Source organism: Bufo bufo, chromosome 4 (genome assembly GCF_905171765.1).
Source record: "Bufo bufo chromosome 4, aBufBuf1.1, whole genome shotgun sequence".
Classification (NCBI taxonomy): Eukaryota; Metazoa; Chordata; class Amphibia; order Anura; family Bufonidae; genus Bufo; species Bufo bufo.
In genome coordinates this window covers 117,874,435-117,896,067 of record NC_053392.1, presented here as the reverse complement: position 1 = coordinate 117,896,067, position 21,633 = coordinate 117,874,435, and the positions used below count along the sequence as shown (strand labels likewise).

The 21,633-nt window shown below is 42.5% G+C and overlaps 1 protein-coding gene across 39 annotated transcripts in view; it reads left to right on the top strand.

The window, feature by feature from the left end:
- Positions 1–21,633, top strand: part of LOC120997603 (saxiphilin-like) — a 390,951-nt gene that overhangs the window by 94,909 nt on the left and 274,409 nt on the right. Inside the window, exons 16-17 of one of the 39 annotated variants that reach the window (XM_040427747.1) lie at positions 10,479–10,643; positions 15,522–15,672. The exons of the other annotated variants lie outside the window; for them this stretch is intronic. Of the exons in view, the coding sequence (XP_040283681.1) occupies positions 10,479–10,643; positions 15,522–15,672 (316 nt within the window). The remainder of the gene's footprint in view (positions 1–10,478; positions 10,644–15,521; positions 15,673–21,633) is intronic. 39 annotated transcript variants of the gene reach the window in all.

Sequence of the window (21,633 nt, the reverse complement as noted above, 5' to 3'; positions counted from 1 at the left end):
ATTGTGTGGTGAAGTGAGAAAATTATAGACTTTTCTAGTGTGTTTTCATTTCCTTTTCATTTATTTATTTGATCTAACAGTATGCGAGACAGAAAAGTGCCAGGCCCTGCACAGTGGAGTGGCAGAGGCATAATTGTTTTTGGCACAGTTTGCAGCAGACTAAGGGGTGTGGCAGCAGGAGTCGCAGCAAGAGGCCTGAGCTCCCGGTGTCATCTAGTGGTCGTGTCTTGACCAGCAACCCAGAGGTTCTTGAATGGTTGACTTGGTCATCCACTTAGTCTCAAGTGACATCAGATACCCCCAACCAAGAGTCGTGAGTTCGTCAGACACAACCCTAAGTTGGCATGTCCCGGGAGCAGGCCCTGTGCCCTCAGCTGTCCTCAACCGGCCTCTGTCCTTTTCTGTTCCCTCAGCCAGAGAAGTATTATATGCTGTGGGCTCAGCTCCACTACACAGCAAGGACAGTCAGCAGCTACTGGCCAGCCAAGATGTGGAGGAAACATCCTCCGCTTCCTTCGGTAGGAGGGCAAGTAGTGATGAGGAGAGTGGCGTGGTAGCTGGTGTTGCGAGCACTCAGGCTCCTGACCCAGAGACCGTTGAGAAGGACATCAGTGACGTGCAGACAGTACTCAATAATGATGATGTGGATGATTTCACTTTGGAGCTGGATGAAATAGGGGCTTCATCATCATCGGGAGAAGAGGGTGGCAGCTTGCCCGTGAGCCAGCGGCGGAGTCAGCAAGTCGCTAGCATGGCCAGGAGTCAGCAGGGTGGTAGCAGTGGAAGGTTGGGAGCCAGATGTGCCTGGGGTAGACCACCCGCTTCGCAGGAGCCTACCTGCCCTGAAAATAGTGGTGCAGGAGTTCACAGACGCAGCGGCGGTAGCAGTCAGTGCAGAGTGTTGAGGTAAAATCACCTACTCGGCGGTGTGGTAGTTTTTTGTTAAGCCATCAGAGGAGGTGAACATGGCCAATTGTAGCATCTATGGGCAGAAGGAGAAGCGTGGCCAGAGTGCCAATGCTGGCACCATGGCCCTTCATCAACATATGCAATGTCACCATAAAGTGGCATGGGAGAACCGTGGCTCCGATGTGGTGGTCCAGCATCACCCCGTGGCACACATCCGATTTCATGCAGTTAAGGCTCCACCACCTCAGCCAAAGGGAGCTGTCTGTCCTTCCCATCATCTGCTGGTCCTGATGCTCCTGCTGCTCCTCCTACTCATCGTCAGTCATTCCGTCAGCAATCGATTACCGAAGAAATTGCCAAGAGACAACAGTATGTGTGCACTCATCCAACGGTACAGAAGCAGTTGGTCTCTTTCCAACTGGTGGACTCTGCACCTTTCAGAGAACTAATGGCTTGTGCTGAGCCGAGGTGGAGAGTCCCAAGTCGTAATTTCTTGGCCAAAAAGGAAGAACCAGCCCTGGACACGTATGTAGAGCAGAAGGTGGGCCAGTCCTTTAGCCTGTTGGTGGCTGCCAAAGTGCACGGCAGCGCCGACGTGTGGAGCTGTAACTACGGTCAGGGACAATACATGTCCTTTACGGCCCACTGGGTTAATGTGGTTTCTGCACAGCCACACCAGAACTTGGCCAGGTGACGCCGCTTCTGCCTGCATGTTCTCATGCCGTTGCTCCTGTGACAATCTCCACCTCTGCCTCCTCATCCTCCACCGTGTCCTCAGCCTCCACTGCAGGGACAATTCACAGTGCCCCTCCAGCATACCACATGTGCAGGGCATAGTGGTGTCATGCTGTTCTGCACCTCGTTTGCCTGAACGTAGTCATACAGGGGAGGAATTGCTCCGTGTCCTTCATCAAGAAATCAAATCCTGGCTTTCTCCATGACAACTCAAGATCTGAACCATGGTGACCAACAACGGGAAGAACATGGTGTCGGTGCTGCGTCAAGGAGGGCTGAGCAATGCTCCCTGCATGGCACACGTGTTCTATCTGGTTGTCAAGCGGATCCTGAAGTCCTCCACCCATCTGCAAGACATCCTAAAAATGGCCAGGAAACTTTGCATGCACTCCAGCCACTTGTATACTGCAAAGAACATTCTTCTTGAGCTGCAGCGGCAGAATGGCATCCCCCACAATAGGCTGATATGCAATGTTTCCACATGTTGTAATTGCACCCTCCATATGTTGGACTGACTATTCGAACAGAGAAAAGCCATAAATGATTTCTTGATGATCCAAGCGGACAGGAGTACTCCCCTGTGTAACTTCGATGTCAGCCAGTGGCAGCTCATGCGTGAAACCTGCCGTTTGCTCAGGCCTTTGATGAGGCCACGTTATTTGTCAGTCGCCAGACTATGGGATGAACAACGTCATTCCACTGCTTCATGTTCTGGAACAGATACTGGTAAATCTGGCTGGTCAGGGTACTGGAGATGTGGCGCCTAGATCTCATGGCCACATTAGCCCTCTGGGGGCTGAACTGGAGGAGGAGGACGACATTGGAGCACAAGCAATGTGTAGCGAAATGAGTGGTTTTTTACAAAGGTGACAGGAGAGGAGGAGCAGCCAGAGGAGCTACAGTGCAATGAGGAAGTTGAGGCAGAAGACCCAGACACACCATGGCAGTATGCAGTGGAGATGCAGGCAGGGAGTCCCTCTGAGTCACTTGCACAAATGGCCCGATGCATGCTCACTTGCTTGCGTAGTGATAGCCGAATTGTCACGATTCGGAAGAGGGGTGACTTCTGGCTCTCCACCTTGTTGGACCCTCGCTACTGGTCCAAAATGGGGGCCTTTTTATACCCACTGAGAGGGAGGACATACTGAACTACTATAGAGACATCCTATGCAGTCAGTTGGCCGCTGCCTATCTGTGCCATTGTCCATCCTCTCGCAGGTCTGACTGGGGGGGGGGGGCCCTCTGCGCTCACGTTCCTCTTCCATGGCTGCTGTGGCAGGGTGTGGGGGTAGGAGCAGTTCCAGCTCCATCAGCAGCAACTCGAGTCTAGAGTCTAGAGTGGCTGATGAGTAGAGATGGCCCGAACTATCCGACGGCGAACAGTTCCCGGCGAACATAGCTTGTTCGCGTTCGCCTCTGCCGGGCGAACACATGCGATGTTCGGTCCGCCCCCTATACATCATCATTGAGCAAACTTTGACCCTGTACCTCACAGTCAGCAGACACATTCCAGCCAATCAGCAGCATACCCTCCCTCCCAGACCCTCCCACCTCCTGCACAGCATCCATTTTAGATTCATTCTGAAGCTGCAGTCTTAGTGAGAGGAGGGAGACTGTAACTGCTGCTGATTTAATTGGGAAATCGATAGCTAGGCTAGTGAATTCAGTGTCCACTCCAGTCCTGAAAGACTCATCTGATCTCTGCTGTAAGGACAGCGTCCTGACAGCACCCCAAAAAGCCCTTTTTAGGGCTGCAACATTAGTCTGCTTTTTTTTTTTCCTTTATATACATATTGCAGTTGCCTGGCCTGCCTGTGTGTGAGGAGCTGCAGGCCCACAGACTGTAGTGTGCCCACTGCCAGTGCTCACCCCTGTCATTCCGTGTGGCACAGGACTTTGCTTAAAAAAAGGCACTTAATTTTTACACTTTAATCTAAGGTTAGTTGCCTGCCAGTGTGTGTCAGGCTGACTTCCACTGACTGTAGTGTGCCCACTGCCAGTGCCCACCACTCATACCGGCTGGCACAGGACTTTGCATAAAAAAGGCATTTAATTTTTACACTTTAGTGTAATTTCAGCTGCTTGCCTGCTGCTAGTGTGTGTCAGGCCGACTTCAACTGACTGTAGTGTGCCCACTGCCAGTGCCCACCCCTGTCATCCCGTGTGGCACAGGACTTTGCTTAAAAAATAGGCACTTAATTTTTACACTTTAATCTAAGGTTAGTTGCCTGCCAGTGTGTGTCAGGCTGACTTCCACTGACTGTAGTGTGCCCACTGCCAGTGCCCACCACTCATACCGGCTGGCACAGGACTTTGCTTAAAAAAGGCATTTAATTTTTACACTTTAATGTAATTTCAGCTGCTTGCCTGCTGCTAGTGTGTGTCAGGCCGACTTCAACTGACTGTAGTGTGCCCACTGCCAGTGCCCACCCCTGTCATACCGAGTGGCACAGGACTTTGCTTAAAAAATAGGCACTTAATTTTTACACTTTAATCTAAGGTTAGTTGCCTGCCAGTGTGTGTCAGGCTGACTTCCACTGACTGTAGTGTGCCCACTGCCAGTGCCCACCACTCATACCGGCTGGCACAGGACTTTGCTTAAAAAAGGCATTTAATTTTTACACTTTAGTGTAATTTCAGCTGCTTGCCTGCTGCTAGTGTGTGTCAGGCCGACTTCAACTGACTGTAGTGTGCCCACTGCCAGTGCCCACCCCTGTCATCCCGTGTGGCACAGGACTTTGCTTAAAAAAAAGGCACTTCATTTTTACACTTTAATCTAAGGTTAGTTGCCTGCCAGTGTGTGTCAGGCCGACTTCAACTGACTGTAGTGTGCCCACTGCCAGTGCCCACCCCTGTCATCCCGAGTGGCACAGGACTTTGCTTAAAAAATAGGCACTTAATTTTTACACTTTAATCTAAGGTTAGTTGCCTGCCAGTGTGTGTCAGGCTGACTTCCACTGACTGTAGTGTGCCCACTGCCAGTGCCCACCACTCATACCGGCTGGCACAGGACTTTGCTTAAAAAAGGCATTTAATTTTTACACTTTAATGTAATTTCAGCTGCTTGCCTGCTGCTAGTGTGTGTCAGGCCGACTTCAACTGACTGTAGTGTGCCCACTGCCAGTGCCCACCCCTGTCATACCGAGTGGCACAGGACTTTGCTTAAAAAATAGGCACTTAATTTTTACACTTTAATCTAAGGTTAGTTGCCTGCCAGTGTGTGTCAGGCTGACTTCCACTGACTGTAGTGTGCCCACTGCCAGTGCCCACCCCTGTCATACCGAGTGGCACAGGACTTTGCTTAAAAAATAGGCACTTAATTTTTACACTTTAATCTAAGGTTAGTTGCCTGCCAGTGTGTGTCAGGCTGACTTCCACTGACTGTAGTGTGCCCACTGCCAGTGCCCACCACTCATACCGGCTGGCACAGGACTTTGCTTAAAAAAGGCATTTAATTTTTACACTTTAATGTAATTTCAGCTGCTTGCCTGCTGCTAGTGTGTGTCAGGCCGACTTCAACTGACTGTAGTGTGCCCACTGCCAGTGCCAACCACTGATACCGGGTGGCACAGTAGCTTGCCGATAAATAAGGCATTTAATTTTTAGACAGTAGTCTAAATTCAGTTGCTTGCCTGCTGCCAGTGTGTGTCAGGCCCGCTTCCACTGACTGTAGTGTGCCCACTGCCAGTGCCAACCACTGATACCGGGTGGCACAGTAGCTTGCCGATAAATAAGGCATTTAATTTTTAGACAGTAGTCTAAATTCAGTTGCTTGCCTGCTGCCAGTGTGTGTCAGGCCCTCGTCCACTGACTGTAGTGTGCCCACTGCCAGTGCCAACCACTCATACCGGGTGGCACAGTAGCTTGCCGATAAATAAGGCATTTAATTTTTACACTTTAGTGTAATTTCAGTTGCTTGCCTGCTGCCAGTGTGTGTCAGGCCCGCTTCTACTGACTGTAGTGTGCCCACTGCCAGTGCCAACCACTGATACCATCTCCCCGTTCGAAAAATCTATTCAATAAATGGCACCCAGATTGGGGACGTTAGAGGGATTAAACTGATGAGAATAGTACTACAGAAAATACCACTCATATCGGGTGTGACAGTAAATTGCACGGCGCAGACGCAGTCACCGTGGATAAAAACAAAGGGGAGGGAGCCAGCGTTTTTTTAACCATCTCCCCGTTCGAAAAATCAATTCAATTGACCTTTCGGGGACCCTTGGTGTTGTACGTGGCTGGGTGGAGGAAGAAACCTTCAATGACATCACCGGGACGTGGCTAGCTTGGTATCCAACCTTGTGCAAATGGGGAGTTTGCGGTTGTGCAAATGAACTGTTTGCGGTGCATTAAAAGGGGAGTTTGGTCTGTCAATGTCTGTGATGCGGGCGTAACCCTTACACTACCTGATCGATACAACATCATACCTGATCGTATACACACACTGGATGTTTTAAAGCACGTTATTCCAAACAATTTAGGAATGTTAGTTGATTTATGCCCTTTATGGATTAAAACCCGACTCTGCGTCCACTACGTAATTTTCCATGGGAGTTTTGCCATAGATCCCCCTCCGGCATGCCACAGTCCAGGTGTTAGACCCCTTGAAACAACTTTCTCATCACTATTGTGGCCAGAAAGAGTCCCTGTGGGTTTTAAAATTCGCCTGTCTATTGAAGTCTATGGCGGTTCGCCCGGTTCGCCAGTTCGCGAACATTTGCGGAAGTTCTCGTTCGCTGTTCGCGAACTGAAAATTTTATGTTCGCGACATCACTACTGATGAGCTGCTTTCTTCACCCGCCTAATGAAGAAACTTAACACCAACAGCAGTAGCAGCTAGACCTGGAGGATGATCTAAACCAGCAGGTGGTGGCATACTTGAACAGCACCCTGTCACCCCACATTGAAGATCCGCTTAACTAATGGGCAGCCAAACTGGATTTGTGGCCGCAACTGGCAGAGTTTGCCCTGGAAAAGCTGTCCTGCCTGGCCAGTAGTGTGGCATTAGAGCGGGTGTTTAGTGCAGCGGGGGCCATAGTTACCAAAATGTGGAGAGACTGACCTTTGTCAAGATGAATCAGGTGTGGATCAGCCAGGATTTCCACCCACCAACGCCTGATGCATCAGACTAGATCATCCATGGTGTCACACTAACACTTTGACAAAAGAGACCGGTTGCTTTTGGCTACCTGCCTCAGCTTCTATTCTGATGCAGCCACCTGCCTGATGCCACACATCTGATGTCAAGTGCTCCTTCTTACACCCACCATCATCAGCGGGTACTGTTATTGCCACCCACCTCCCCACTCTGTCACCGGGTCACTCTGTGGTCTCCTGATGCTGCTGCCACCTCCACACTATGTCACCTTGCCACTCTGTGGTCTCCTGATGCTTCTGCTACCTCCACACTATGTCACTTTGCCACTCTGTGGTCTCCTGATGCTGCTGCCACCTCCACACTATGTGACCTGGCCACTCTGTGGTCTCCTAATGCTGCTGCTACCTCAACACTATGTCACCTTGCCACTCTGTGGCCTCCTGATGCTGCTGCTGCCACCTACACACTGTCATAGTTCCACCCTGTTGCCTCCTTATGATGCTGCTGCTGCAGCTGCCACCTCCACACTCTGTTATTGTGCCACTCTGTGGTTTCCTCTTGAATCTGCTGCTGCTGCTGTCACCTCCACACTGTCATAGTTCCACCCTGTGGACTCCTCCTGGTGCTGCTGCTGCCGCCACCTCCACACTCTGTCATTGTGCCACTCTGTGGCCTCCTGATGCTGCTGCCATCTCCACACTGTCATTGTGCCACCCTGTGGCCTCCTCCTGATGCTGATGCTGCCACCACCCCCACACTCTGTCATTGTGCCACTCTGTGGCCTCCTTATGCAGCCGCCACCTCCACTCTGTCATTGTGCCACTCTGTGGCCTCCATTGTGCCACTCTGTGGCCTGATGTCACCTCCTACTCTGTCATTGGGTCACTCTGTGGTCTCCTCATGCTGCTTTCACCTCACCACTATGTCATAGGGCCACTCTGTGGACTTCCTATTCTGTTTTGTTTTTTGGCCTGGCTGACATAATTTATTTGACCCTTCTTCTGATCTGTCAGAAGGAAGGAAAAATTAGATGCACAACGGATCCTGTCTATGTAACAGCTGTAAGGTCTGCATGACATGGCCCCTATTAGTTATGAGCAGCATAGGCTATATTCGAATTCGCGATATTTAGCAAATTTTTGGCCGAATATAAGCCAGAAATTTGTAAATTCGAGAATTATTGATCTCCAGTCATTGTTTACTTGATTCCGAAAAATCGACAATGTAATATATTCGCAATAAATTTGTGACAGGGTGGATAAAAATCAATGATTTAAAAATAAAAAAATAAAAATCAGATTTTTTTAATTTAAATCTGATTTTTTTTTATATAAAATACTTTTTGAGGAAAATATATTACCATCCAGAGGTTATTCCCTCATGAAATAAAGATTCGTTTTTTAATTATGTAGAATAAGGCTGTATATGTTTAATTTTTTTGGTAAATAAATTCCATTAATCCATTCACAATGTCATGCTCTTCCAGAGGTTTTTGTAAGATTATTGGACAGTTTCTCTGCCTACAAGATATTATCACAGATGCTTGGTTTACTTTTGCAGTTCTCAAAACTGAATTTGACTCAGCAGAGATCACATACCTCTTCTTCACAGCAAAAATGTTATAACATGAACAGAGTTGAGAAAAAGACCTTAATCCTAACTTCTACAAACCTATGAATACACAATCAACCTAATCAAACTAATATGAAAAGTTGTTATTCTAAAAATCTTCATCTACTTGCATATTATAAGTTATACCAGCAAGAATTAGTCTTTAGGTAGAAAACTATGATTTAATCCACCCTGATTCGCGAATACGAATATATAGCACTATATCTAGATATTCGCGAATTCTCGAAGTGACGATGAAGTGTGCAGTGATTCTAAGAGCAAAGCCTATCATCTGCATGTCATACTGACTCACAGTATTGTTTCACTACCACAGCAGACTCCCTATGCGTGTTACTGCAAGGCACAATGTTCTACACCACTATAAAGGCTCTCTGCAGCAGGGAAATAGCCGGTTTTTAACACGATTTGCCGCGAATAAATTCGGATCGAACAATTTTTTTAAAAAAAATTCGGCAAATAGACCGAATTGAATGTTTGAGAAATTCGCTCACCTCTAATTTCAACATTTCTGTATGTCACTGCGTTTTTGAAGATTTAGGGGTTCCTGGAGTGTCCCAGGTTCTTTCTCTGCCTTTCTTTTTAAAGCTAGAATGGTGATGTAACTGTGGTCTCTCTGTGCTGATGTGAAGGAGTTGCAGGCTCAGATATCCAACACAGACAGTGATCAGGCTTCACCTTCTATGTGTAATCTGTTTCGATGAGAATGTTGAGAAGTCTTGGTGGAGTTAACTAACTGCCCATTTATATGACTATATTAGTAAGGACTATTCTCATTGTAAAGTAGTTTAATTATGGGAGGCTATGGGAGGATGCAAGAAGATATCTGCTGTCCAAGACCCTTCCATTAGAGATGAGTAAATTTGAAAATTAATTTTGTCTCCAATTCACTATTTTTTAATTCAATTCAGGTACAAATTAACTCAACGAGAGAGACAGAATAGACACACATAACATCCCCCTGGGAAGGAGACATGCAAATCAGTTTTTATTCCAAATGAAAATCAAAAGTGAATGGCTCAGACGACGAGGCGTAGCCTAGCCTAGCTATCCAAAGTCAATACTTAGCCTTTTAAACAGGCTTTAAAGTATGACTAAAGCATGCCAGCATCTCATCTGCACACAGTTCTTTCTGGGTGATTAACCTTGAGCAGAAAAAATTGGCTTAGCTAGCTAAGAGGCCTTTATTGGTGTCTAAGATGTACAGTTTCTCATTTGCATATCGTTGGGCCCTTACAAAGACCTCTCAGGGTTTGTGGCTCAGGATCTAAGGCCCAGGGTCTGTGGCTGGCTCCCTGATTAGAGAGCTGATGACCCAGGGTCTGTTTCTCAGAATTTGCATCCAAGTCTCTGCTAAAAAAAAAAACTGGTTCTGTTTGCAGACTACTAGGGGTTCTAACTGTGCTCCTTATATACAGTTTCTAGCTGAACTAGAACATTCTAGTGGGAAGAGTGGAGTGAATAGTCACAGCCTAAACAGAAACATTGTAACAATTTCAGTCTGTCATAGACTTGTATAGCATTTCAATGCAAGTCTATGAGAATGAATAAGCAGTTTTTCCAGAAATAAACACATCTTCAGACATAAACAAACCAGACAATGAAAAGGTCACACTGTCTGTACTTTTCCCTCCAAAACTTAGCATAGTTCCTTATAGTAACAGGGGACGATTTCTAACTTTTCAGTGCATAGGTACAAAGTCACATGCTCCCTGTATTGGCTGGCTGTGCATTAACAGTGCATTGCAGATATAGTGCAACAGCAGTGCAAATGAACAGGATAAGTGCATACAACAGCATAAATCACAGTGCAAGTTAACCCTAATACAACAAAGCAGGGAGTTGGTGGCTTTGCAGCAATATGACCAGTCCATAGTACAAAGTACCCTTGCTCCAGAGCAGTACAGATAGCTAAACGAAACCTGGTGGTGTGAAACACTCAGTTGTCCTTCAATTTGGTCTCTTTCTCATATAAAAGAGGAGAAAGAAATTCAGGATGAATTCCAAATCAATTCGGTTATCTCTACCATTGATATAAAAACTGTTTTGTGATTTAGTTAATTGACAGGTGTCCTATATTTACTGTGTAATGCTTTGTTTGGTCTAGATTTTGGTGTAACCTACACTGTAGCCTTAGTAAAGAAGAGCGACAAAGACATCACATGGAACAATCTTAAAGACAAAAAGTCCTGTCACACTGGTGTTGGTCATTGGACTGGATGGATGGTCCCTGTGAGCCAAATTAGTAAACAGACTAAGAATTGTGACATTGGTGAGTAGAGTATTATTCAGTAATATTGCATTATAATACAACGCTGGGGATTTATCAGAAGAAATGTGGAGTAGTTGCACAAGGATATCATTTTTCTGACACCCTTTAGAAAATGAAAAGAGAGCCTTGTTGGTTGTCGTGGGAAGCTACTCCACTGTTCCTCTGCCCAAGTTTTGATACATCTCCCTCAATGTGCACAATATTATCTCCTTAATCCTTTCAGTACCAAGCTACTTTTCACCTTGAATCCCAGCAAATCTGACATGTGTCAATTTATGTGGTAATAACTTTGGAACGCTTTCACTTATCCAAGCCATTCTGAGATTGTTTTCTCGTGACATATTGTACATCATGACAGTGGTAAATCTGAGTTGATATATTTCAACTTTATTTATAAAAATTATCCAAAATTTACCAAAAATGGGAAAAATTCTAAGTTTTAAAAATTTGAATTTCTCTACTTTTAAGACAGATATTAATACCTCATAAAATAGTTATCAATCGACATTCTCCATATGTTTGCTTTATGTTGGCATAATTTGGTATTATTTTGGCATAATGTCATTTTATTTTTTTAGGACATTAGAAGGCTTAGAATTTTAGAAGCAATTTTTCAAATTTTCAACAAAATTTCCAAAACCATTTTTTAAGCACCATTTCAGTTATAAAGTGATTTTGAGGGGCTTATGTAATGGAAACCACCCATAAATGACCCCATTTTAGAATTTACACCCCTCAAATTTTTCAAAACTGATGTTACAAACTTTGTTAACCCTTGAGGTGTTCCACAAGAATGAATGGAAAATGGAGGAGCAATTTCAAGATTTTATTTTTTTGTTAGATTTTTTTATGTTAATAATTTTTTTCTTGCAACACAGCAAGGGTTAACAGCAAAATAAACCACAATATATATTACTCTGATTCTGTAGTTTACATAAATACCCCATATATGGTGGTAAACTGCTCTATGGGCAGATGGCAGTGGTCAGAAGGAAAGAAGTACCATATGGATTTTGGAGGCAGATTTTGCTAGAATGGTTTTTAGGCTCCATTTTATATTTGAAGAGACTCTAACATACCCCTACAGTGGAAACTGTAACAAAGTGACCCCATTTTGGAAACTACACCCCTTAAAGAATATATTAACGGGGGTACTGACTGAGCACTTTGACCCTCTAAGCGTTTTACGGAATTTGGAAAGTTTAATTTCTTCCGATAAAATGTAGCTTTAGCCCCAAGTTTTTCATTTTTCACAAGGGGTAACAAGAGAAAAAGCACCCCATAATTTGTTACTAATTTTCTCGTGAATACGGCAACACCCCATGTGCAGTGGTAAACTGCTGGGGGGGCACATAGCAGGATTCAGAACGGAAGGAGCGCCATAAGGCTTTTGCAGCGCAGATTTTGATCGATTGGATTACGGGTGCCATTGGTTTTTATTTTTTGAGTGATTGTCTTATGTGGGGGTTCATTTTTTTTAACGGGATGAGGTAACATTTTCATTGGTGTCATTTTGGAGTGCATAAGACTTTTTGATCGCTTGGTATTACACTTTTTGCGAGACAGGGTGACAAAAAATGGCTGTTTTGGCACAGTTTCTTAAATATTTTTTTTACAGCATTCACCTGAGGGGGCATATCATCTGATATTTTTATAGAGAAGGTTGTTACAGAGGCGGGCGATACATAATATGTCTATCATTTTTATTTTTGTTAAGTTTTACAAAGTGAAAGCATTTTTGAATATCATAAAATCTTGTTTTTGCGTTGCCACTTTCTGAGAGCCATATTTTTTTATATTTTTTTGGGCTATTGTCTTAGGTAGGGGTCAAATTTTTTGTGTGATAAGATGACGGTTTGTTTGGTACCAGTTTGGGGTACATAAGACTTTTTGATCGCTTGGTGTTACACTTTTTGTGAGGCAAGGTGACAAAAAAATGGCTGTTTTGGCATAGTAATTTTTTATGTTTTTTACAGCATTCACCTGAGGGGGCATCTCATGTGATATTTTTATAGAGCAGGTTGTTACGAATGCGGAGATAAACAATATGTCTATCATTTTTATTTTTGTTAAGTTTTACACAGTAAAAGCATTTTTGAACAGAATAAAATCTTGTTTTTTTGTTGCCATTTTCTGGGAGCCATATATATATATATTTCTTTTTTTGGACGATTGTCTTAGGTAGGGGCTCATTTTTTGCGGGATGAGATGACGGTTTGATTGGTACCATTCTGGGCTACATACACCTTTTTGATTGCTTGGTATTGCACTTTTTATGAGGCAAGGTGACACAAAAAATACTATTTTGTCACCTGAGGGGGCATATCATGTTATATTTTTATAGAGGAGGTTGTTATGCATGCATCAATACCCAATGTGTCTATTATTTTTATCTTTGTTAAGTTTTACACAGTAAAAACATTTTTAAAAAGAATAAAATCTTGTTTTTCTGTTGCCATTTTCTGAGAGGAATATTTATTTTATTTTTTTGACAATTGTCTTAGGTAGGGGGGTCTCATTTTTTGCGGGATGAGATGACGGTTTGAGTGGTACCATTTTGGGCTACATATGCCTTTTTGACAGCTTGGTATTACACTTTTGTGAGTCAAGGTGACAAGAAAAAGAGTTTTGGAACAGTTTTTTTTTTTTTTTACGGCACACACTTGACGGGGTGGATCATGTGATATTTTTATAGATATATAAAGTTTGTGTAAAACTTTTTTTTTAAACTTTTTTTTACTTTTTTTGTCCCACTCTGGGACTCCAACATTTGGGGGTCTAATTCCCTGTACAATGCAGGGACCTGTCAGGATACTGCACATGCTGCTGTCAGCTCTGACCGTGGCATTGCGAGTGTTAATGTTTTCACCGTTGCAGGTACATACAGCAGGGTTCCGGCTATCAGTGACTGCCGGACCCCTGCAGCTGATTGGGCGGGCGCAGCTCCTGCGCCCACCCATTCAGCATGCCATAGCTGTACAGCGCTGGGATTTCAGACACACTTCCCAGCACCGTACATATACAGCGCTGGTACCCTATGTGTTAAAGGGGGGTTTGCTGGATTAAAAAAAAAAAAAAAAGTTCATACGAATGCTTGTTAGTGATGATCTTCACCATTATCTTCTGGTGTAATAAGGCATTAAGATTTGCACAACATTGAGGAGGAAATTTGGACTGTTCATCCTGCAAATGTGTTTCAGTTCATCTTGCAGTTTATCTTTGTGTCAATAGGGTACAAGGGTTAAGGTCAGGAGTCTCTAACTTGACCACTTCACTAATGTTTTTTTCAACCATCCTTTAGTTGAATTACATTGTGTACTTTAGGTTATTGCCACTCAGCACCTCATGAGTCTGAGGTCATGGACTGACGTCCTTATATTCTCCTGCAAAATGTTTACTCAATGTGCACAATAAAAGACATGAATGGTACATCTGTTTGTGTGTTATTAGTTTAGTTAGATTGTTGTGAGTTGCCTATAAATGTGACTTCACATGGGCCGACAATCATAGTAATTATAGGGAAGGAGCTTTTCTCTGAATGCTTGCTCCTGATAATTGCCCTGTGAAATGGCGCTGGATTGAGTGTTGCTTAAATGCCCCAAATGAAGAAATGCCCTTAAATGTAGAAAGTTGGTATGTATGTATTTTATTAGAAATGCAGAAATCTGTGTAATTCCAAAGAGTTCACTTAAAGAAGCACTCCATTTTGTTTATTTTACATAAATTGCTAATTCAGCATCAATATTCTAGCAGTGTAATTTGTTACAACCTAACTCAGTGACATCCTTACCTTGTAAACCTTTTCATTATGGGAATTTGGTCGTGAGACCACAAGTCTGACCACCAGCATAGAGCTTGCGCTAAGGTGTAGACAGCAGTGAAGGATCTCCCATTAGTCGTTCCATGTGAACTACAAGATGACATCATCACAAGAGATGAGCGAATTTTTGAAAAGTTTGATTCGGCTGATTCACCGAATAAAAATTTTTGCTTCATGACAAACTACTTTGTCACCAAGCGCATTTTTTGTAAGTAGCAGGTGCAATGACAGGGAGCTGCGATGGCGCCGTCCCCCCATCATTGTACCCCTCAGATGCTGCGTTCAAACATGACAGCGACATCTGAATGTAAAAACTGTGTAAAATGAACATTACATTTTATTTTATTATCAAACTTACCACCTCCATTTGCTCGCAATGGGCCAGCCATCACCATCTTGCTTGAAGATGTGGCGCGAAATCTCGCGCAGCGCAAGATTACATCCTCATGACGGCGGGCATAGTGACGTCATACGTCACCACGCATGGAATTTCGGCCAAGATCTTCAATCAAGATGGGATATAATATAAATTTGGAGCCATTTTTATATACAAGTGTCTAAACACTTAAGTATCCTTGTGAAATTATAACGAAAAGTAGCTCACATCTATGTCAATACCAATTGGCACCCTTGTCTTATACCGATCCCAGTTTTGTATAACGGTTCAGTATAGCAGACATCACAACATTGACAACTATAGTATATAAGCACTATCTAAGCAAAAAATAAAAAAAATCCTGGAGTGCTTCTTTAATTTTTATTGCAACTGTACTTTATTTTATTTAGTAAACTTCAGAAATCAAGGACAGTTTAAATTTTTAGGCAAATTGGAAAAAATTTAAACAGTGTCTACTGTGAACTATAAAGTGATGATAACAGTAATCTGTACATGCTCCTCCAGCTACATACAGTAGAATATCATGCACATACTAGTTCTTTAGTCTGAATATTGTCCAGTCCCTGTTTTGATAGATGACTCATTAATCTTTGAATGGCTAGTTGTAGCCCTGATCTGAAAATAAGTTAATAATGTTTAAATCTTTATCTGTACCGAACAGGGTCCTACTTCAGTCAGAGCTGTGCTCCTGGATCAGCCATTGATTCCAATCTCTGCAATCTGTGTATTGGGGATCCACAAAACACCCAAGCACAAACACAATGCTCCCCAAGTGACGAAGAGGCTTATTACGGTAGTGCAGGGGCCATCAGGTAAAATAGTGAGACTGTACCAACTCTTTGTCTCTCGTTATTTTATTGCCTATAGAAGGTTGATTGTCGGTTGTGCATTATAGGCAATAAAACATTTTCTCTGTAGGACTGCCAGAGATAATCAAGTAAAGCCCTGAACTATTTCCTGCAGTCCCATAGAGATGAATGGAGTGGCAGCGGCATGTGCGATCTGTCTTTCCGTTCATTTGGGGGAACAGGACCCCCATCAATCAATTTTTTATTGCATTGCATGGAGTTATATATGTATATATATTTCCTAAAAATGAGGGCTTTCTGGGAACTGAGGGGCGTGGCCAGCACTGGAAAAATGGGGAAGTAAGCCTCACCCCTCAGTTCCCTGAAACCCTCATTATTTGCATAAAGACTACAGGACTTTTATTGTTGTAAATGCTGCAACCGATTTTCACAAAACAGCTATGATTGTGATGAGCTAGATCAACTCTACCAGACAGTATGCATAGTTTAATAGGATTAATCCTGCTGACATGTTCTCTTTAAATCAAATAGGATTGAGGCTTAGTTTAGTATTGGGGATCAAGCAGTTTACTGTATTAGATTCAAGATGCTGAAGCCAAATGATAGAAAATTATATAAATAAAAACCATTAATTTTTATTTGTAAAAGTTAATGCAATGAAATCAAAGGTGTTCAAAGGTGTCCACAGCTTTTAACTTTTTGGTCTTTCTACTTGTTTAAGGGATTTTTTTAAATAAAAAATAGTTCTTTATAGGGGCCTTTGGAAGGGTAATATTTACCAATTCCTCAGTCTGCCTATGCCACTGTCCCCACTGCACTCACACAGACTGCAGACATTTCCTCCCAGGTCCTGACTGTATGTGTGTGCTTATTTTCCTATTTAGCTGCAACCCCTAGCAAAAAAACTCACTGCTGTTGTGAGCACAGTGGGTAAGGTGGCATCGGCGGAGTGAGGAACTGGTATTAACCTAACAATCTTCCTCCCACAGTGCCCTAGAAAGAACTGTTCTTATAAATAGTCCCGAGAATCCCTTTACCACTTATACCCTGGGCCAGTTTTCACCTTCCTGACCAGATAATTTTTTGCAAATCTGACATGTGTCACTTTATGTGGTAATAATGCTTTTATTTATCCAAACCATTTTGAAATTATTTTCTGATGAGACGTTGTACTTCATGCTATAAGTAAATTTGAGTCAATATGTTTCAACTTTATTTGCAAAAAAAAGTACAAAAGTTACCCAAAATGTGGAAAAATTAGCAACTTTCTAATTGGCAACTTTCTAAATTTGAATTTCTCTGTTTTTATGATAAAATAGTTATTACTTTATATTCCCCATATGTATGATTTATGTTAGCATCATTTTGTAAATGTAATTTTATTTTTTTAGGGTGTTAGAAAATTTCCTGAATCCACTTTTTAAAGGATCAATTCAGTTGTGAAGTCACTTTGAGAGGCTTATATAATAGAAATCATCCATAAATGGCCCCATTTTAGTAACCACATCTCCCAAGTTATTAAATCGGATTTTACAAACTTTGTTAATGCATTTTAAACTGCTGCATGGGCACATGGCAAAGCTCAGAAGGGAAGGAGCCCCATATGGATTTTGGAGGGAAGATTTCACTTGGGATAATTATCAGGTGTCCTGTCACATTTAAAGACCCTCTAATGCATCTCTACATTAGAAACCCCCAAAAGTGACCCCATTCTGGAAACTACACCCCTCAAGGAATGTTTCAAGGGTTGTAATGAGCACATTGGCCTAGCAGGTGTTTCATAAATTTTACAAACACTTGGTCGTGAAATTGAAAAATTACATATTTTACAAGAAAATGTCCCTTTAGGCCAAAGATTTCATTTTTACAATGGTAACGGGAACAAAATGACACACAATTTGTTACTAATTTTCACCTGAATTCTTCTAATATGTTGTCATAAACTGCTCTATGGCAAATCACAGGACTCAGAAGAGAAAGAGCACCATTTTTCTAATATGTCATAAACTGCTGTATGGGCAAACCACAGGGCTCAGAAGAGAAAGAGCACCATGTGCATTTCAAGCCTAGTTTGTTGATTTATACAGCACTGGCTGACAACTTCAGAGGCTCTGAGCTTAAATAAAAAAGAAACCCCCAATAAGTGACTCCATCTTAGAAACTACACCCTCACAAAATTTTGTAATGGGTGTAGTGAGTATTGTTGACCCCATCGAAGTCAAATGAATTGACTTCGATCTGAATTTTGGAAAAATTCAATTTGCCACAATGCTGAATTTCCTTGCTCTTTGTGGTAACTAATCTATTTTTCCTGAAATGGTGGTAAAAAACTAATACATACTCACCTCATCCATTTGCTCGCAGAGAAGCCATTGTACTCATCTTGATGGAAGAAACTTCTCAAAAGCTCGTGCAGGGTGACGTGTGGCATCACCACGTCAGGGCGCTGGCCAAGCACGGTGACATCATCAGTAATGATCGTCACCACGCCCAGTCAGCTTGATGATGTGATGACATCATCACATCACCGCTCGAGATTTTGTGCGGTTTCTTTAATCAAGATGGCCATGACGTTCTCTTCGCGAGCAAATGCATAAGGTATGTTTTGTTTTTCTTTTTTAACCCTGAAAGGCCTCAATTTTTAATGTCAGATGCCGCACTCAGCGATGAACATGGCACTTGAGGGGTTCAATGATTGGGGCGGCGGAATTGCTGTGAACACAAAGGGAGAAAAGTTAAGCAGCACTTTTTTTTAACACTAAGCTGCTCCTCTAACTCTGCCCAGTGCATAATTATACTCACTCAGTCCCAGCTAATAAAATCTATCAGGTATCACCATCTAGGTAACACTGTGGTACCAATACACCTTGCAATAAATTAAACAACTAACTGGTCCTACTGCATCCATGGTTTTGCTCGCATCTGCGTTATGTCCGGTGGATCCGGAACAAGGTCCCTGTGGAGATAAAGCTAAAAGAATAATCGCACAAGGATAGGATGGTAACTGTCCATGTCAAATACCTAGCAGGGAGCGCTGTGCAGCCCTGTAAGAGCGAGCTATCCCAATGTATAACAGGGTAATCTAGGGCATTTCCCCTTACTGCTACCAAACAGTACTAATGCCCATATTGTGCATCATTCACAGTAATTATGCCTACATTGTGCCCCCTCACAGTACTAATGCCCACATTGGGCCTCCTTCACTGCAGAATTGTCCACATTGCGCCCCCACTTTGGTTTTGCCCACATTGTGCCTCCTCAGTAGTTATGTCCTCCTTGTAACCCCTTCACAGTAGATGTGCACACCTTTGTGACCTTTCACAGTAGTTATGGACAACTTGTGGCCCCTTCACAGTAGTTATGCCCACCTTTGTGCCTATTCACAGTAGTTATGTCCTCCTTTTGGCCCCTCACTATAATTATGTCCTCTCTGTGCCCCCCTAGTGCCAGAGATATATTTATTTTATATATGTTTTTTATGTTTTACCACATTTACTCAAAGCATTTTTGAAAAACAAATCATGTTTTTGAATTGCCATGTACTGGAAGCCATATTTTTTACATTTTTCTGGAGATGGTCTTGTGTGAGGACTTGTTTTTTGCAGGATAAGATGATGGTACTATTTTTGAGTATATATGATTTATTGATCGCTCAATATAACATCTTTTGTGAGGCAAGGTGAACAAAATGGCTGTTCTGCCACAGTTTTTATTCTTTGTTTTTTACGGAGTTCACTAGGGATGAGCGAATTTCTGGTTACTTTTAGATCGCTGTGAGGCAAGGTGACAAAAAAATAGCACCATTTTTACTTTTTTTTTTTCTACTGCGTCCACCTGATAAATCATTTGATATTTTTATAGAGGGTGTTTTTTATTTATTAATTTTTATTAAAAATAGCTTGATGAGGAGAAAGGGGCACTTTTTTTTACTGGAAACTTTTAATTTTTTATTGCTATAAGTTTTTTATTATTCTTTTTTCAGTTTTTATTATTCAACTTTTCAACATCTGATCCGTTTCAATGCAGTAGAATACATGCTGTATTGTACTACATTGATACTGTCAGTTTCACACTGGCAGTTGCTTAGGAGATCCAGCCTGGTGGCTGGGTTTCATAGGCTTCTGTAAATAGCAGACGCCAGAGACCTTTGTGAGGCCTGAGATTACCAAGACAGCCCCCTGTCATCGCAGCATGGGGGGCCAATGAAGAGAACAGGGAGATCCCTGCCTCTTTGAACCTCCTACTGTATATGCCGTGGTCAGCATTGATTGCTGCATATAAGGGGTGGATACAGCAGGGTACCAAGTCAAAGCAGGGCCCCTGCATTAATCGGGCGTGCTCAGCTCCTGTGCCCGCCTGATCATCATGACGTAATAGCACATTAATTTACGGGAAGTCACTTCCCGCTGTGACGTACTATTGCAGTAAATGAAGGGGTTAGGCTGTGTTACATTTGTGTTACATCTGAATTATCTACTCGAGTAAGTTTTTAAAAGCCTATCATCAACAGATATAAATTCCCAAAGAATGGTTCTTGAAAGTAACCGCTCTTTAAGAATTTCTATTTTTCTGCATAAGTTTGACTTAAAACTACTTGTTCTGTCTTCTTACACGTTCACACGGTGTGCAGTCTGACATACAGCATAAGCCATTCCTGTCTTCCAAACAAGAGGACTTTTCTTGGTAGTCCAACTTGTTTATTGGTCAATAGGTTGCACTCTCTGCGCGGTGCGCATGAGTGAGAGATTGTATATGTGGTAAAACTACAAGAATACAAATAGCATGTATAAGTATTAAGTATAAGATTGCATGTACTATAACATTACATTAACAATGAAGGCACATGGTAAAATGTCTGCCTATACATAATATTGCACACCTATCTAACAGTCATAACTCCCTGAGTAACAATTACAAACTGACTGAACAGCTCTGCATAACATAATATCCCTGAAACAGAGGTAGATTTCTCACCAGATATGCTTTTGCAAGGATAGTGTAATTTGAGAACGAGACATGCATAGGACAGCTCTGAGATCCTGGAAACTGGAGACTTCTCTTTCCCAGGATGCCATGCAATAACCTACAATGCAATAGTCTTGTAACAAGAAAACAAAGTGTAATACAATTTATCACCGCTAGATAGTGCTATAACCACACTAAACACTTCTGAATTACCGTGATTGTGGCAGAAGACTATAATGATTTTCTAACCCTGCTAGACAGAACACTACTAGTCCTAAATTTAAATAAAGATAACCAAATCAAACAAATGAGTAAAAAATTCCATTCCACCATACAAAACAGCTTCATCTCTGTCTGCTTCAGGTCCTTCCACAAGATTTCTATAGCATTAAAGGGGTTGTCTTAATTCAGAAAATGGCATTTATCATGTAGAGAAATTTAAAACAAGGCACTTACTAATGTATTGTGATTGTCCATATTGCTTCCTTTGCTACATTGATTCATTTTTCCATCACATTATATACACTGCTTGTATCCAGGGGTTATAACCACCCTTCAACCCAGCAGTGGTGCCCGTGCTAGCACACTATATGAAAAGGCTGCTGCATAAAGCACATTCTCTTGAGATGAATATCACAGACAAATGTCCTGACATTTTACTTTAGAATTTGGTGGTATAATTCAGAATTCATTGTTCCATCAATGATGGCAAGCCATCCTGGCCCAGATGCAGCAAAACAGGCATAAACTTTGATGTTACCACCACCATGTTGTACAGGTAGGATGAGGGTTTTATTCCGGAATGCAGCATTTTCCTTTCTGTCCACAAAACATTGTTCCACTAGCCTGCATTTTTCCTCAATTTCTGGAGGTACCGGAGGAAAAAGAAGAAATGCACATCAACATCCGTTATGTATAACGGAACAAAACGGAACCATTATTTTTGGACATAGAAATGGGACTGAGCAAAACTGAATGCCTCTGAAAAGGGTTCCATTT